Below are 19222 nucleotides of genomic sequence, written 5' to 3'. Positions count from 1 at the left end.
GGAATCTGGGATGTATTTTCTGTTAGTCCTTATGGTTCCACAATACCCAATACATTTCTCAGACAAATGCTTTGCAAGAGCAACAGATGAGAGGAAATTGTCAGCATAAATTTTGTAGTGTTTTCTTTCTAGTTTTGAAGTTAATTCCTTTACAACAGAGGGACCCAAATTTTGGGAAGGCTTTGCGTTCTTATTTTTCTTACCAGTGTAAATCTGAAACTGAGAAATATAGCCCTTGATATCTGCTCTAATCCACACTTTGTAACCCCTCTTTGTTGATTTCTTTGGCATATATTGCTTGAATGAGCACCTGCCTTTGAATTTGATCATGTTTTCATCTTCTGATTGATTTTGTGATGGATGGTAACACTTATCAAACTGTTCGTTCAGTGCATTCAAGAAAAGCCTGGCTTTATACAACTTCTCAAAATTGACATCAACCTTTTTTTGGAATTTTGTCGTTGTCACTGAGGTGCATATTTGAAAAGAGACAAGAGAAACGCATCAGCCCCATCATATTTATAATGTATGAGTCTCTAAGGGCTGGATCTGACGACTAATAGTCTTTGTATGATGGCTTTTTCTTTTTTAGCTCATGAGAATATTTATGGTAAAAAACTATCTTCAGCTCATCAACATTTGTTAGGAACGATTTTGCTCGGGACCCAGACCTTCGGGCGGTGACTTTCGCGCAGCTGCTGTGCGAACATGAAATGCACTAATCACACGAGGATGCTACGTTTGATGGGCATTGGGCAATCTTGACTTGACCTTGACTTTACCGTATACCTACTTTCAAGTAGAAATAAATGTTGATTAATTTCTGTCAGTCATATTATGTTTTAGTATAGTAATTCGTACACCGAAAACAAAAATGCATTTACATTAAATTCACACCTCACCCTTCCTCCCTCACCTCACTAAGATGAATGAGATGAATTTGAGAATTGCTCAGTTGATACAAATACGGCTGGAGATTTAAATGTAATAGTTAACAGTTTTAAAGACAGAGAAAGCAGAAGGTGAATGAATCACAAGTGCTCACGAGTAGTATTGTGGAGCGACAACATTGGATTGCAAAAGACTTATCGGAACTAACTAGGGATAAATACGATATATGCAAGGTCCCCCCTACCTATAACTACTCAAAGTAGTATAAGTAGAGAGAGAGAGAGAGAGAGAGAGAGAGAGAGAGAGAGAGAGAGAGAGAGAGAGAGAGAGAGAGAGAGAGAGAGAGAGAGAGGGGAGAAAAAGCGAGATCGAGCGAGAGGTATCTATAAACTACTATAAATAAACAATCTATGAAGCTACATATAAAAATTCAAAGTAGTAAAATAAAGTTGAGAGAGAGAGAGAGAGAGAGAGAGAGAGAGAGAGAGAGAGAGAGAGAGAGATGGAGAGAGGAAAGGAGAGGAGTGGCGAGGCGAGAGCGACGTCATTGAGGTGGGAGGAGCAGTTGAACCAGCCGGCCAATCAGGGTTGAGTGAAACGCGCGGCGGGCTACCTGTGCAGCAGAAAATAGCTCCAGCCTACCCGTTCTAGTACCCCCTCTGGTTCATGAGCACGAGTCCACTCCGTGAACTTTTGTTCACGGAGTGGGCATGCTACACCAAAAGCATCCCCGTGAAATACCGGCTTTGGTAGCATGATTTTGTGTCGCGTAGAGATTTGTCTGATAGGCAATATGTTCATAAAGTCCATCACTAAAATCTACGTTGAATATTTTGACTGGGCTAAGCTCATCTTCAGGAAACATACTAGATTGCCATACACTGTGAATATAGGAAAATGTTGTATATCATATAGTTTATTTCTCCATTTTGAGGATAAAATCATGTGGGATGGTAGAGGCACTGACATCTTCAGTGTCCCCATCAGAATTATTATCAGCATCATCATAGGTGGATGGTTCATGACTGTCTTGATTGGGCACGTTTGTTTCTGGATCTTTCCCGTTCTCTACAATCTATTCCTCGTCATCTGAATCTTCATGGAAATCACTATAGTCCATCGACTCTAACTTGAACCCTGTGGCTTGGCCCGGGGAAACCCCCATTGTTTACAGATCTAGCGATGACCTGCGCATGGCGATTTGTCTCACTGTTAGTCTGTACGTTATATATTTATGGTATATATATACATTCATAATACGACTGCATGTTGTTATAAATGGCATGGGATTAGAGGGAAAGACAACGACTCAGTAAACCTTCCATATCTCTTAGCAACGTGGCTCATGCGACGTTACCGCCTGACGGACCTTGGCAACAGGCGCCAGGCCGCACCATTCAGCGTTACGCCACAATGGATAACTCTAGTAGATTTCACTCTCGCGCCCTGCACAGTCATGCAAGAGAGAGAGAGAGAGAGAGAGAGAGAGAGAGAGAGAGGTAGCGACCATCTCTGAGGAGAGTAATGGAGCGATGTAGCATCAGCGCGGTCTCGTGGGGAATCCCTGAGTCGCGCCCTAGGGTCAAGTTAAAATCGATTGACTATAACAATATCTTCGTTGTGTATCGTCTTAATATCATCATCTATTAGTCTGTTCCTCGAGGTATATTTCTGAAGAAAAAAAATGTAAATACAATATACAACTACACACTAAATCAATCAATCAATCAATCCTTACATATCTATCTATCCTACCTATATGTATGTTTGTCTCTCTCTCTCTCTCTCTCTCTCTCTCTCTCTCTTTATCTCTCTAAATGTACTAGACTACTACACATTTTAAAACGTGACAACATACTCCGGTATACTTGATTATTTAACATAAATACGGTAGTTTCCTTTTGTCATGGAAACAGTAAATTAGACTTCTTTCACTAGGTAGTAGTATATGAAAATCCATGATATCCAAAAGAAAATAACAATGAAAGTTGGAAAAATAGTACTAGGCTTTTCACAGAAGAGATGCCAATGTTTCTGTACAAAACAAAGCAATGGCTATACTTCTGGATGTTATTTTCAAATAGTAGAAAAAGAGCAAATTTAAGGTGGAAGAGAAAAAAAAATGCAAAAATAGAAAATAATAATTTCAATAATAATTTACATTATGCTGCTTTATATTGGTATTGTATTGTTTATATGGTATTGTTCCTTTATCATGGATATGCAAACTACTTTAGCTTTATAAATCAGAACGTAAGTCAGACCTAGAATAATTATTCTCATTGCAAAAATTTAAAGCTTTATAATACGTGGGGCATGGTGGTAGTGGTCATTTTATTACCCATCACGAAAAGTCACAAAAAAACAGACAACAATAGGTTTACAGAAAAATCCAATGATTTGCCTTTAACAATATGTTTTAATTTAGAATATCTAATAAATGTATGTCACATCCACGAAAAAATACATATATCAAGTGAAAAAAAGAACTAAAAATCACCGGATGCGCCATAATTCCCTTCAGCGTTCCTTCATGCTAAGTTGTTCGCGCAGCACACGCAAAAGTGGTCAGTTTTGATCCACACTGCCACAGTAGTCTATTGAAATGCTCATACTAACTGGTTAATTTCATGAACACTTCCGTCGGGACGATACAACAGAGTCCTTAGGGACATCACTTTTGATAGGTCTAGGGAATGAGGAGTGAACGTCTGCCAAAGCAGAAATAGATCGGCCGGTGTGGCTTCCCTGTGATTCCTCCGTTTCTTGGGGGAATAATACATGAAGTGGTCCTCAGCGGGGTCGCTCTTCACTGTGAGGTGAAACAATTGCATTTCTTGCTCATAGATCATGGGCGTAAATGAGCTTGTATATCTTATTTCTTCCACATATCATATGTTTTTAGTTATTTGACTGCTGCAGTATATGCACTAAGGATGTATGTACAGGTTTTAATAGAAAAACACCAGCATTTCCTTGTCTTTATTCCCTAGAAGCTGAGAAGAAATGTTCCACACCCGCCTTGATCTCTCACACTTCCTCTGTATAATGTTCATTATATATTGACCATGGACATATGGTTACCTATTTACCTATCCTACCTATATGTATGTATGTATGTATGTATGTATCTATTCTATCTATATATGTCTATCTATCTGTCTCTCTTACTTTTAATGTAGAAGCATGTACAGCCTTCTGTGTAGAGCGTCTCAAATTTTATCAAAACTCACTGCACGTAAACTGAAGGTAGTATTGGGGCAGGAAGGAGAAAACTTACACATGAGCAAATAATAGTCTATATATGACTCGACGTCAATCAACCGTGTTACACAATCATGCATGTCATTGTTAGAGGTATATTAACCAGTAAATGGAGAAAATGCAACATACAGGTTAGGAACCAGTTAGTGAGAAGGGTTGGTTACATGTTTTTAGGGAGATAAATGGTTGTGGAGCTGTGGAGATAGCTTGATCACCAGATAAAAAAAAGGCTTACAAAATTGGAATAGATAATAGAAGATAACTCCTGTAAGAGAGAGAGAGAGAGAGAGAGAGAGAGAGAGAGAGAGAGAGAGAGAGAGAGAGAGAGAGAGAGAGAGAGAGAGAGAGAGAGAGAGAATGAGTGAGAATGAAAATAAAGGAGAATGATAATGAGAATACGACTAAGAATGAGAGATCGAATGAGAAAGAGAATGAGAATTAGAGAATAAGAATGAGAGAGAGAGAGAGAGAGAGAGAGAGAGAGAGAGAGAGAGAGAGAGAGAGAGAGAGAGAGAGAGAGAGAGAGAGAGAGAGAGAGAGAGTGTGTAAAAAGAAGAGAGAATGGGAATGAAAGAGGGGAAGAGAAAGATAAAATAAGATCGAGGAAATAAGAATCAGACTGAGAGAAAATGAGAATGAGAGAAAATAAGAATGAATGTGAATGAGAGAAGATAAGAATGAGAATGAGAGAGAATGAGATAAGGGAGAATGATAATGATAATGAGTGAAGGAGAATGAGAATAAGAGAGGTAATGAGAATGAAAATGAGAGAGAGAGAATGAGAATGAGAGAGACAGACTGAGAATGAGAATGAGAGAGAGAATGAGCATGAAAAAAATGAGATATAAGAGAATATGACAGAAAGAATGTAAGAAGGAGAGAATGTTAGAGACAGAAAGAATGAGAGAGAGAGAGAGAGAGAGAGAGAGAGAGAGAGAGAGAGAGAGAGAGAGAGAGAGAGAGAGAGAGAGAGAGAGAGAGAGAGAGAGAGAATGTGATTGAAGGCGACTTGGTCCTACCAATTGCACTTATTTCACATGTTTTGGAAAATAACTTTGTGCTCATAGCATTTCTGATAGCACCCAAAGACCTCTACATTCCAGTAATTTTATGTTTATATGTAAAAGCCATGGAAAAGGAATTACATATGATTTCCTTGAAATTACTACTAGGCAATCATTCGCATTCTTTTGTATCGCTCTTTTAAGTAATGTTTTGCTACAAAAATCATTGTATCTTACCGAGGAAATGTTATGATGCCATCCCTGCCTCTGTGGGTGCGACCAAAGGTAGAGCAAGCCGGCATGGAGACAAAATGCTGAAGTGTGTGGGTGTTGCGCGTTCAGCCAGTCGAGCAATGTTTTGGGTGGAATTGAAGGCCGCGGCGGGAAGGGGGCGGAGCCAAGCTGGCTGCACCTTTGTTACGTCATGGCGCCTCCTTGTTTTCTTCCTCCAAGCTCCGTCCCTACAGTTCACATGTCAATACGGCGCGTGCGCGGCCAACCTACTAGTCATGACTCTGCCCACATAAGCACGTAGATAGGCTAACAACACACACACACACACACACACACACACACACACACACACACACCATCTTGAACACTGCTCTTCTCTCCAATAGGTATGTTTTATTTGTATGAATCACTCACCAACTAATTTCATACACACTAGGGAATGGTGAAATCATTTCTGTTTGGCAGAAACATCTGCTATGGAAACCTGGCGTGTGCGTACGTGTGTGCGTTTGTTGTTAGTCGATCCACGTGCTTATGTTGGCGGGACTGGTGGGTTGGCCGCGCACGCGCCATATTGACATTAGAACTATAGGGACGGAGGAGCCACAAGGACGCCACACCGGAGAGGAAACTGGGGATGAAAGTACAGAGAGAAGGATAGAAATCGTAGGAGGGTAGTTCGGAAACCAAAGATTTGTTTCACCGAAACGGCTAAGAGAGGCAGGAAGGCAAGAGCACTAGTAGAACGCCTCTTACGGAACCCTTCTGATCTCCGTCAGAAGGGTCAGAAATTGATAGATGCTTGATAATTTTCCGGTTAAGGATTTATTCAAAAGCTTTAGAAAGGCAGGAAAGTTAAGCTAAGAGGTGGCAGTTTGAGGAATTGAAAAGGTCACATTTCTTAGGAATAGATTGTATGTAGACGTACTTTCAACAGGAAGGAAAAGGTAGATATCGAAAGGCAAAGAAGGTAGAATTCGACCAGGCAGAGTATCAGCAGGGAAGCACAGTTTTTAAGGACAATAAGAGGGTCCATAAACCGTCTGAGGGTTGAGGCCAGAGAGGACATTGAAAACATCGCTCTTAAGAACTGGGATGGAGTATTCGAATTCGGTGTTCATATTCGAATACATTCGAATACCGTGTTTGGGTGTATTCGTATTCGAATACTTATTTTAATGAAATCAAAGTAGTCTTATTCATATTCGAATACAAGGGAAAGGTGTTTCGATTCTGCTAATAATCTGACAAATACTTCAAAATTTATTATCAGAAATAACAACAACATTTCTCTTGTATTTAAGGTAAGTGTGGTATCCCTGTATTGAATAATGGCACCAGGCATATCATTGTTCATGAGCTCATTTTACTGTTGCATAACTTTAGAGTAGTGCTTTACGCAGTTAGTCTAAGATGGCATTTTTTAACGAAAAGTATTCAAGAAGTATTGACGAATATTTTCAAGAAGTTTTTCGTATATGTATTCAAATTAACACCATTTCAGTGTATTCGGATTCGTCGGATTCGCATTAGTTGGAATTTGAAGTATACGCATTCGTATTCGAGTACACAACTCTTGCATTTACTCCATCCCTTTTTAAGAATTTTAATACCAGGCATAGTGGGGTCAGAGCGGGGATGAGTGGGAGGAATATGCCCTGAATCGGCTATCGTTTAAGTTGGCTCTCTTGAGAGTTGTTTTTTTGTTATTTTATTGATTTTGTTATTATTATGTTATTTTGAGTTGCAGGCAAGTTCAATTTTGAGTGGCTGTTATATAATTTCTGCTTGATTAATATATGCCCTTCCCAGAAATTAGGATTGATTGAAGAAATGAGAAACATGCAGGTAACAATCCGCTACTCGACGATGGAGTAAAATTGACATAACTTGCCCCCATCTTTGGGGAGCACCATGTTCGCATGCTCACCCCTCTATAGTACCACTTCGAATGCAAGTTTGAGAATGCAATTTTAAGATTCCTTTTCGAATAAATCTCCACATTGTGATATATATATATATATATATATATATATATATATATATATATATATATATATATATATATATATATATATATATATATATATATATATATATATGAAATTCCAAAGCTCTGTATATAACAAATACGTAGTTATTACTGGTCTTTCCTCTTTTCCAGGATCTAACTAACCCGTCTCTGATCAACATCATCAACCTCACCGAGATTGTCATAAGACGCCTCATCAAGATGGCCAAAAAGATCAATGCATTCAAGAGCCTTTGTCAAGAGGACCAAATTGCCTTGCTTAAAGGAGGTTGCACGGAGATGATGCTCCTGCACTCTGTTTGCGCATACGACCCAGACAAGGACTCTTGGAAGGTGAGATGCATATATTTCTGGATTTTTTTTAACCCGTCTGTTGCGATTGGCATGGATTTGGCTTTCAATGGTAGTCTGGTCACATACACTCCCAGGTCTTTATCTGCCTCTGTGGTGGATAGTGGAGTGTTTCCCATATGGTATCGGTATGCTGGATATCCCCTCCCAAGGTGCAGGACTTTACATTTTTCTTCATTGAATTGTAGCAGTCATTTTTTATTCCATTCCTCTAGCTTGGTGATGCCTTCTTGTAGGAAATCCGCAGGCAAGGGGTTAATTATTTTAAAATTATCTACTTAAAAGAAATAGAAAATGTGCCTAATTCGCCATATAAAGCGAGTTTCATCTCAAAAAATGCTTAAAATTACCAAAAGGTTTTCTATTCGTATTTTTATTCGTGAGTCGTATGGTAAAAATAACCCGGTAGCAGCGACGGACCAAATCTGTGGTTTTACCGTGTAGCAGCGACGGGCCAAATTTGTGCCATGATATAAACCCCCCAAAATAGATGATGCATAAACTGATCACAAATGCTTTGATATATATTATGAAATGGTTTGTGTGAGTAATGATTTTTTCTCATTTTTCTCGCTTAGAGGGACAAATAAGAAACATGATCCCCGCTGCTTTTTAGGGAAAAAAAAAGAAGTGGAGTGATATTACTGAAAGTCTAAAACACTGTTTCACTAAGTGTAAGAGTATAACATGGATTTTGGCTTTGCTGCGGTGTTTAGTTTGCACGGAAAATATCAGATCGCAATCAGTGAGCCCTGGATGGACTTTGGGGGTACGCATTCTTCAAATGAACTCTAATTAACTTATTTACTGTAGACAAAAAAAGGAATCGAGGGTTAGGAGTCGCTTTGTATGTAAAAGACATTATTGACTGTGCTATTAATTAGCCGATAAAAACACGGAAATGTTGAATCAATTTGGGTGGAAATTGTGAAATCAAAAGACAGGCTGATAATAAGAGTCGATTATCGCCTTTTTTCTTCGCAAAGAATGTCACTTTCATCTTATTTCAGGAAATAAACAGGTCCTCCTGATACGGCATTATATGAATTGTGGTTGACTTCGTTCAGAGTAAGATTTACTTGGATAATTTTGTTGGTGCCCTACCATCAAAACGTTTCACTGAGGCATTCATAGATAACTATCTAAAACAAATGATAAGGGGGCATCGCAATGCAATAATATCTTAAGACAGTTCTATAATTATAATAAAACAATTGCTGATAATATCGGACGGGAACTAGATAACAGCGACCGTAAGGAAATAAGGTATCATTTCGAATGGAGGTCAGATTGATTGATTGATTGATTGATTTAAATTAGCCAGCCAGGGTCATATGGCGCCGCATTCAATGAGTTAAAAACTAAAAAAGAAAAAAAAGATAAACTAAGAGGGCTATAAAAGGAACCTAAAAAAGTAAACTAAGAGCAAAGCCAAACAAAACGAGACGAAACAAATCACACAGAAAACGGTCATAACTCATGGAGAAGGCCAGCCTTCTCCAAAAAGAGAAGTACCTCACGTCCCGGGGAAAGGCATCTCCCTCCCAGCATCAGTGAGACGGAATGATCCGTCTTCTCCCCGACACTGCGACAGGTATCACACTAGCAGGTCCCCCAAACTGGGGCACTCGACCAGCAAGTGCCGCACGGTCAGGGGAACCAAGCAGTCATCACAATAAGGCTGCACTCCCCGGGACATGAGGTAACCATGTGTTAGACGCGTATGACCCGTCCGAAGACGGGTCAAGGCTGTCTGCGACCGACGGTCACGGACACTTTCGTATGACCAAAGACGAGACACAGTCCTGGTAATCTCTCCCATTTTGGAAGTCGCACCCCGAGCATTCCACCTCTCCTGCCAACTGGCAAGAATTGCCTTGCGAATCTCGGGAAACATATCTGTACATGGGACAGCACTAGGAGGGGCAGCTCTAGCTGCTGCCTCCCTTGCAAGTCCACCAGCTCGTTCGTTTCCGTGTACGCCAACGTGTCCTGGAACCCAACAAAACCCAACGCGATATCCCCTGTTGCTGAGCAAATACAGCCACTCGAGAGCAGATAAAACTAGGGGATTAACAGAGGGAGTAAAGGAATCCAGCGCAGAAAGAACGCTACGAGAATCACTAAAAATCATAAAAGAGTCCACAGGAAGGGTAAAAATAATCTGTAAAGAGAGGACTATTGCAAACAGCTCTGCAGTAAATACAGAAGCAACAGAAGAAAGACTACCTCCCCGACAGATGGAGGGGAACACAACACCAAAGCCAACTCCAGCATCCAATTTAGAGCCATCAGTAGAGACAGGGATGGAGTCCGAGTGTTCAGTAAAATGCTCTAAAAATAAGGCTCGGGACGCATATGGCGGTAAATCCCTCTTACTATCTATAGTGGGAGAACACACGGATACACCGGGCAACTGCCAGTATCCAACCCTAAGTACTCGATAAGGGCAGATAGGAATGGGATGGAAAGGCAACGGTGTCATGGCAGACGCTACCCGAAACCCAAAAGGTTTAGGGAGACTAGGTCGCTCATCATGTGCAGGCGAACGGGAATCCCGTAAAACTGACACACAAGGAACTGATTCTGGAAGGTGTTGGACGCGGAACCAGCAACGGAATAGAGAGGACTGGCGTCTCAAATCCAGAGGCATGACGCCAGCATCCACGAGGAGGCTAGGTATCGGTGAAGACCGGAATGCACCCGGCGTGATGTACTGAGTCCAACACGCGTAGGTGAGCCTCCTTGGCGGAGGAGTATACCTCGCAGCCATATTCCAACTTGGAAAGGATGAGAGTTCTGTGGAGGAGGAGTAGCGTGTCCCTGTCTGCACCCCAAGAGGTATGAGCTAAAACACGAAGGAGGGACAGGGCTTTCTGACAAGCCGCCTTAACGTAACGTAAATGAGGCACCCAGGTTAGGTGGCTATTAATTAAAAGACCGAGGTAACGAGTCGTCTCTACACAGGACAGTCGCCTATCACCAAGATATAAGTCAGGGTCCGGATGAACGCCGCGCGTATTTGCCCAATTGGCGACTCTATTAATAGTCAATTGCAGTTTTCGTTCAGTCAACGACATCCTTGCCGCAGAAAACGAAATGGATAAATCGTCTACATATAAGGAGCTATGAACTCCATCAGGCAGGACACCAACGACTCCATTAATAGCCACAGCAAATAGCGTAACACTGAGAATACTTCCCTGTGGTACACCATCCTCAAGTGGACAAACCTCGGAAAGAGTACTCCCCACTCTAACCCGTAAAAGACGATCAGATAAAAACTCCTGAATAAAAACAGGGAGACGGCCACGAAGACCAAACGCAAATAGGTTAAGTAAAATTCCATGACACCAAGCGGTGTCATAGGCCTTCTCCAGATCAAAAAACACGGTCACCTGGTGGTGATTATTGGCAAACGCCTCACAAACTGAGGACTCCAAGGATAAAAGAGCATCCGAAGTGGAGCGCACCTTTCGGAAACCATATTGCACCGGGGTCAATAAATTCCGGCTCTCCAAGTACCACATAAGCCTGACATTTACCATCTTCTACATCACTTTACAAATGCAGGCTGTTAAAGAAATAGGACGATAGTTAGTTGCTTGGAGATGATCTTTCCCAGGCTTCAAAATGTGGAGAATTACAGCTACACTTCACAGAGATGGAAAATCACCGGTACGCCAAATGAAATTGTCAAGATCCAATAAAAATGTAAAACCACAGTCAGACATGTGGCGTAAGAAAGCATAAGGGATGTCGTCTGGACCTGGCGAGGAATCATGACACTGGGATAAAGCTGTCTTCAAATCGGAGAGAGAAAATGGGATATTATAAGATTCCCCTCCGGTGGAAGCGAAGTTAACGCCGAGTGATTCCAAATCCCGGCGATGACGAGCCCCTGGTGCAGTAGGATCTTTCCTAGAGACACTGGCAAAGTGCTTGGCGAATAGGTCAGCAACAGTCTTAGGGTCCGCCACCGTTTCCCCTGCATGCGATAACACTGGAGGGGGAGGGGGGGAAACTTCCCAGAGATCTTACGAACTCTGTTAAAGACTTCTGTGAGTGTAGTTCTGGTAGTGATGGAAGAGAGATAAGCCTTCCAAGAAATTCGCTGAGCCTCCTTGAAAGTGCGTCGTGCTCGAGCACGCGCTCGCCGAAAAGCATCCAAACACTGGGGGTCCCCGCGGTGACGACGAAGTCGAGAGAATGCAGCACGCTTCTCTTGCACAGCAGTAGTGCAAGCGGCGTTCCACCAGGGAACAGGACGTTTAGGGTACCGGCCAGACGTCCTGGGGACGGATTGAAGGGCTGCAGAATGTAGGGCATCAGTGAAATAGGATGCAGCCTCGTCAGTTCCAAAGTCAGCCAACGGACGAAGAGAGGAGCTAAGTTCCGTAAATCGCTGCCAGTCTGCTATATCTAGACGCCAGCGAGAAAGGCGTGACTGTGGTACAGAATCAGTGCGTTCCAATAAAATTGGAAAGTGGTCACTGCCATACAAGTCCGGTAAGACCCGCCAACGAAAATCAGGAAGAGAATTAGAAGTGCAAAGTGAAAGATCTATAGAGGTAAAAGTACCAGTCTGGCTATGAAAATGTGTCACCTCCCCAGAGTTTAAAATTTCTAATCCCTGATCCTCAATAAAAGAAGCAAGTAAAAGTCCACGTGGGTTGGTAGCACCATCATCCCACAACGGATGGCGACCGTTAAAATCCCCTAATGAAAGTAAAGGCGAGGAAAGTTCCTGCACCAGGTCGTCAAGATCGTGTCTGTCAACGGGAACACCAGGAGGGAGATAAAGGCTACATAATGTATAAAATTTGCCCAAATACACCTTAACAGCAACAGACTGCAACGTTGTGTGAAGCTGTAATGGGACATAAGGAATATCACAGCGAACGAATATGGCGGTGCCACCATGGTGGCCCTGTCCAGGATTAGGGGTAGTGTAAACGGCACGATACCCAGGAGGACTAGATTGAGTGTAGTCTCCGAGCATTGTCTCCTGTAAACAAAGGCAAGCAGGAGAAAACCGAGATATCAATGATCGGAGTTCCTCCCACGAGGCTCGTAGGCCTCTACAATTCCACTGGAGGAGTAGGAAGATGTCTATTTTCGAGTGCGCTCCAGGCGAGCCCCTGAAAGAGACTGCCTTTTACCCACCTGATTCGGTACGGTAATACGACGAGAAGAGGAGACTGGGACCCGAGAGGAGCCGGGTCGAGGGACCTCGAGCTTTCTCCCAACAAAGGAACCTGCGCCCCCTCCGGACGCCGCACTACTAGAGCCAGATCGCACACCACTCCCCGAAGCTACATGCTCGCGGGGAGGATTCCCAACACTATATCCAAGGGATTCCTCAGTTTCCATATCCCGATCAGGAAAACCACTAGAAGCAACAGGAACTGGAACAGAGGGGGTCTCAGCAGGCTCAATATGAGCCTCCGCATCTTCCTCCATAGGCCTATCCTGAGAGACCCCAGAATCATGTATACCTACAGTAATCTTAGTTGGCGGAACATATTCAACTGAATCTGTAGAACCGCGATGTCGCTTCTTCATACCTCTGGCGGACTTCGGCGAAGCAATGTGAGGTGCATGTACATCAACATGCATCACCTGGGACGAGGCCGGAGAAGCCCCATCAGAACCTGGAGGTGACTCGACAGAATCACAGGACAAAGGGGAAAATCTATTATGGGACGTAATAACAGTAGCTTCGAAGGGAAGGGAGGAAACCGTAGAGGACACCTGAGCAGCGGGCTGGGCAGAAGAGCGAGTGCCTAGCGATGAGGTGTACGTCTTTGCTCTAGTACCGGCCTTCTGGTGGTAGAGGAGTTCACGGCGCGCACTACCAAGGTTGATAAACTGACTATTTGCAAGTTGCAAAATATCCTGTTCCAGACGATATCGTGGGCACTGTCTGGAAGACAACTGGTGAGCATCCTGGCAATAGAAGCAATAAGCACCTGACTCACATTCCGCCGTGGAGTGTGAGCCTAATGCAGAACAATTACCACACCGAGAAGGCTCAGTGCAGTATTTCTTACCATGACCATACCCGTAACATAAAAAACACTGTAGAGGGCGATCAACAAAAGGCTTTACCCGAAGATGGAGGGGGCCAACACTGACACGGTCAGGGAGGGTAGAACCAAAAAAGGTGAGAAGTATCATGTCAGCTGAACCCTTCATCTTGGACACCTTATGAACATAACTAGGGCACATCCCAAGTATTTCCTCCTCAGAGAACTCATAGAGGTCATGATTATATATACTGCCTTTACTATAATTGAAGGTATGGTGTGCTTTGACCGTTTCAAACATGTTGTCAGCAGGGCATGGTAGATGTTGCAGCATTTTAGCTTGAGTAATATCTTTAGCCATGACTAACACTTCCTTCCCACACTTTTTCAGATTCCCCTCAGGGATCGTGCCAATTTCTTTGGCGAGGTACCTAGCAGCATGAATGAAGTTGCCACGCCCATTCCTATAGTATGTAACAAACCAACGAGGGGGAGGGACCTGGCTGTCCCTGGGAGTTGGCTCTAACAAAGCGTCTTCGAAGAGGTTCGGGACATAGTCCATGTCACTGTCAGAAATATTGGAAGAGCGGAGAAGTTTCGCTTGAAATCCAGCACCTGCGATAGGCAGAGTCGCAACAGCATCACACGCCGACTGGGCTTCAGCGCTGGAATCAAAGGTCACATAGCATCTGTTTGCCTTGAAGTCTCCATCATAAATGAGACGGATACGAAGGACTGCCAAATGGCTTGAGTAAGGAGCGCAAGGCACGGTAGGAAAACGATGGATCGATATTCACCATCTGAAGTGCGTCCAGCTTGGAAGAGGGACGCACATTAGAGCTACCCCCGAAATGGGAGGCAGCCTTGTCAGACACACGTGGACTTTTGTGTCGCACGGACTTGTTTTGGTCAGCCCCTCTAGGAGGTAGGGACTTTCCAGCGGCACCACCAGGAACGGTGAAAGGCTCCAAGGTGGCGACGAGAGAGGACCGTGTAGGGGTAATCGGGGACTGGCGGACGTCAGGGAGAGAGGCAGGCCGAGGCAAGTGAAACTTACCCATACACAGGGGCGGTGTTTCACTTCCCCACACTCCCACCCACCACGGAGCCCAACAAGGGGAAGCTGCATGTTGGGACCAGACCGCACCCAACAGCCCCAGGGGTAATGGGGAAGTATACGCATCCACTGCCAGGTGTTTAACGGCGGCCGCGGGACCGTTGCGACCGCCCACCCGGCAATGACCACTTGACCCTAGCCATCGCATGACCAGCCGATTGATTCAGTGGGGCCACACTGAACCACCCGTCTTACCCCAACCCTCCCACAAAAGGAGCGTGTTGCCCACCGAGGGGAACTACACCCTGCCCCGCGGTGGACTCAACCCCCAGATGAAAGGGCACGGGGAGTATTACGGGACGCCACGCACGGCAAACACGTGGGGAGACAGTAGCCCTGCCCTGGGCCCGGATCCACAAAGGCTTAGTTCGTAGTTTTGGGCCCTTAGTGCGTAGTTTTGAGAAGATAGAGATTCACAAAACTAACTACCAACTAATCGATGACGTCACGGGTTAGCGCGCGGATCTACAAACGTTTACCGCGCTCTGTGTGACGTTAAATTTGTTGTTAAATAACTACTGCCTCGGAGCTGACGGTAACGCTAACAATATAATCAGATTTACGTATAAATGCTTATAAATCGCGTTTTTCAACTTCAAATATAACTTTGTGAGTAGAGGAGGCCCATTTCTTTATAAAATGCTGAGATATGCACCCTTTGAGAGGTATATGATAAGTGTGGGCGGCATGGCAACACCCGGCCGGGGGATTGCCAGACCTCCCACCTCTGCCTGCCGTGGAGGATGGCTTGGCGACGAGGAAAAGTTGCCGAACTTTATGTAATTTCTGATTTACTAGGGAGAATTTTGCGTTTTCCTTCTATATGTAGATATAGAAAGCGTTCATTTACCCATACATGTCAACAGAACGATCTTACAATATATAATAGCGAAGAAATCCGAGGCATATAGATGCCCAGACTCAATTCTGCCCGAGACTCAATTTTATCGATGACAGGGGCCTATATTTTTCCTTCCCCTGTCATTATTAATGAATCTCAGGTGTCGCAACTTGGTGTGAACATGCCCTAAGTATTCACCTGTGGAAATATATTGATGTATATGTGATTGGTATCCTATTTTCTGAGAAAAATGAATGTGCGATCATGGGTGTCGGAGTGCTGATCTGGAGGATGGCTTGGCGACGAGGAAAAGCTGCCGAACTTTATGTACTTTCTTATTTAATGAGGCAAATTTTGACATGGTCTTTGTCATCATAATAAAGAATGATGATCATGCTAGTTCTAGACGCCATATCAGTCGAAAAGAACCCCACATACACGAGCTTGAGCTAAGATAACAGAGGCATGTGGATGTCCGGGCTTAATTTTGCCCGTGACACCGCCCCCATCCGTGGAGGGACCATGGACCTTTGTCGAGTGACAGCTATCCCATGAGTTGGGCTGCAGATATGGCAAGACAAGTCTTAATTTTCCCTATTCCTTCCTTCCGTCCTTCGTTCTGTCTGCCTCGATATCTGTCCCATATTTCTATTTGCTTTCTTCCTGCCTTAATCTCCTCCGTATCTTCTTTTTCTTCATCTTAAGCCTGTTCGTAGGTAACAAGACATCGAACAGCAGAGCTACTTTGACGTAAATGTGCAGCAAACAACGAAATAATTGAATTCGTAGATTACGATTTAGTACAGTTTGCCTTGAAAGGAAGAAAAATGGGAAAAGAGAATGGGTTTCTTGAACAGCAGCTGGAGGGGTTCCCTAGGATTGGCTGACGGTTCTGTAAACGTGCTTGCGATTCGCTGCAAGGCCAATGACGTCATCAACCAATCAGCGGCCTCGCTGACTTAGCGCGCCTCTAACTACAATCTAAGGTTTGCTTCGTGAATCTGACGCTAACGTCGGTAGCTAAATCAATAGTGCGTAGTTATGTTAGTTCGTAGTTACTGAGTCTGTTTGTGAATTCGGGCCCTGGGTGGTAAAAGGGCAGAGGCAACACCACCAGTAGGCCTCCTCTACCGGTGATGAGGGGGGAGCACTTGGTCCACGAGGCCAACGGACATCGAGCCCTATCGAGGTGGGGAAGCCACCACGGTAGGTGGTGTCGCCGACCTCGCTTCAAGCCCCGTCACCACGACAAGGTGACTCCCCTTCGACGGGGAATGGAGGTCAGATGTTAAATTAACGAGATGCTTTTTTTTTTCGTAATAGGCAACTACGTATGAGGTGATAAGACAACATCTGTCAGGAATTAAGGCCTAGCTCTTTCACACGAGGCCACCGGTGGCCGTCACTGGTAACCCGTAAGTGAAAGGGCCGGGTAACTGCAAGCCACCATCGACTCGTGAAAGTCCCTCACATGACTGTCAGTCGCAAGAAGGGCGTTAAATGAGGAGCTGCTCTTTGTTTTACTGGCCAAGAAAAACAAGAGGCGCCATAAAAGAAGAATGTACGTCCTTGATATATTCAATTATCAAGGATGAACAGTGCTTTGCACTTTACAGTGATTTATGTATCGACGAGCAGATTTTTTTCAGTTTCTTCCGTATCAGTAAACCTTCGTTTGAGGAGCTTCTCGGATATATATATATATATATATATATATATATATATATATATATATATATATATATATATATATATATATATATATATATATATATATATATATTACGTGTTCGCCTATTGCGCCGGTAGGCTTTCTTCAGAGGTCTGGTGGTCGGCCCAAGCCCGTCATGGCACAGGCAATTTATTTATAGTGACGCCATTTATTCTTGGCTGCTCCCCGGAACTCATTCTTGATTCACTTGGACGGTTTTTCCTAGAGTTTGGGTTGATGGGTGGTCTACAAGACAGCATGTGGGTAGTCTTAGGGCACTCGGCGGTTACTGAAAAATCCCAGGTGGTAGCTTGGGGATTCGAACCCGCGTCGTCCAGCACGTGGTGAATGCAGGGCCCGCACGCTAACCACTCAGCCACCGCCTACCCTATCCTATATGTGTATATGTATATGTAGCGTACCAATACAAATTGAGCTCTACTTAACTAAAAAATCATGGAAATTTTTCAAATGAAAATTTATGTTCTTACAAATAATGTTATATTTACTTTTTGGTTGTCACTCTTTGCATTGAAGATTAGGAAAATCAATCAAGCAATATACTCTGTGACATGAAAAAAATATATAAGAACGGCTATACAGTAATTTTTTTAAAGCATGTGTATCACAAGTAACGCAACACGCGATAATTGGGGGTGCATGTCGTACCACTGGTGGCGCAAGTTGCGGGTTACTTGTTGAACTGTTCTATATGTTGCCCGTGGACATTTTTTCTCATTTTAAACGATGCCTAATTTTATTACCTCTTGCCAAGATCAACCAAATTTTGTCGACCATTTATCAAAAAAAATATTGAATAAAAAGCAGTTAATTCAGAATTTAGAAAATCTGTACAGAGATGAATGACTAAAAATTATTTTCATGTTGTGAACATTGCTCTACAAAAATATGACAAATAAATTGAATTTATAGTTTACTAGAAAGACGAAGGTTACAAGGAATATCAAATGAAGTTTGCAATCGTACATAGAACTTACACAAGTTTTACTTGTCACAGATCCAGCAGGACCACTCCTGTACCAAGGATATCAAGCTCAAGGTGCTGAAGGCTGCCCCAGGGAACGTATACGAGGAACACAAGCGCTTTGTGCTTGCCTTCGAGCCAAAGTGGAAACAAGACCCACATATTATTTTCCTGTTATGTGCCATCACGCTTTTCAACCCCCAGAGACAACACATCATACACGCCGAAGCTATACGCCATGAACAGGTAATTCTCTCTCTCTCTCTCTCTCTCTCTCCGTAACAATAGATCCTGTCTATCAAACCTACTAACCTTTCATAACGACCTCTTCTCAGTTTATGACGTAACCAAATCATTGGACGTTGTCTATCTTGATTTCAAGAAAGCGTTTGATAAAGTTCCACACCATGAATTACTGTACAAATCAAAGCAACTAGATATTGACGGCCAAGTACACCAGTGGATCGCTAATTAACAACAAAGAGTGGTGATTGACGGATTTAACTAAGAGTGGTCGCCTGTCACTGGTGGCGTCCCTCAGGGCTCGGTTCTTTGCCCAGTGCTCTTTATTATATACATCAACGATGTGGACGTTGGAATCAATAACCTCATTAGTAAATTTGCAGACGACACAAAGATTGGTAACTCGGTTCTCACTGACGAAGACAGACAAAGCCCCCAAGAAGATTTGCATAAAATTTCAGCTTGGTCAGATAGATGGGAGATGCCCTTTAATGTACATAAGTGCCAGGTTCTTCAAGTT

General features: G+C 43.4%; 1 protein-coding gene across 5 annotated transcripts in view; it reads left to right on the top strand.

The window, feature by feature from the left end:
- Nucleotides 1-19222, top strand: part of LOC126980192 (nuclear hormone receptor HR96-like) — a gene marked incomplete in the record, with an annotated part of 172268 nt that overhangs the window by 137216 nt on the left and 15830 nt on the right. For all 5 annotated transcript variants that reach the window (XR_007732970.1, XM_050829816.1, XM_050829815.1 and 2 more), the window contains 2 exon segments: nt 7558-7758; nt 18493-18705. Coding sequence is in view for 4 of the 5 variants with exons in the window: in XM_050829816.1 (XP_050685773.1) it covers nt 7558-7758; nt 18493-18705 (414 nt within the window).

The sequence above is a fragment of the Eriocheir sinensis genome, chromosome 43, assembly GCF_024679095.1.
Source record: "Eriocheir sinensis breed Jianghai 21 chromosome 43, ASM2467909v1, whole genome shotgun sequence".
Classification (NCBI taxonomy): domain Eukaryota; kingdom Metazoa; phylum Arthropoda; class Malacostraca; order Decapoda; family Varunidae; genus Eriocheir; species Eriocheir sinensis.
This window is presented reverse-complemented; position numbering and strand designations above follow the sequence as displayed.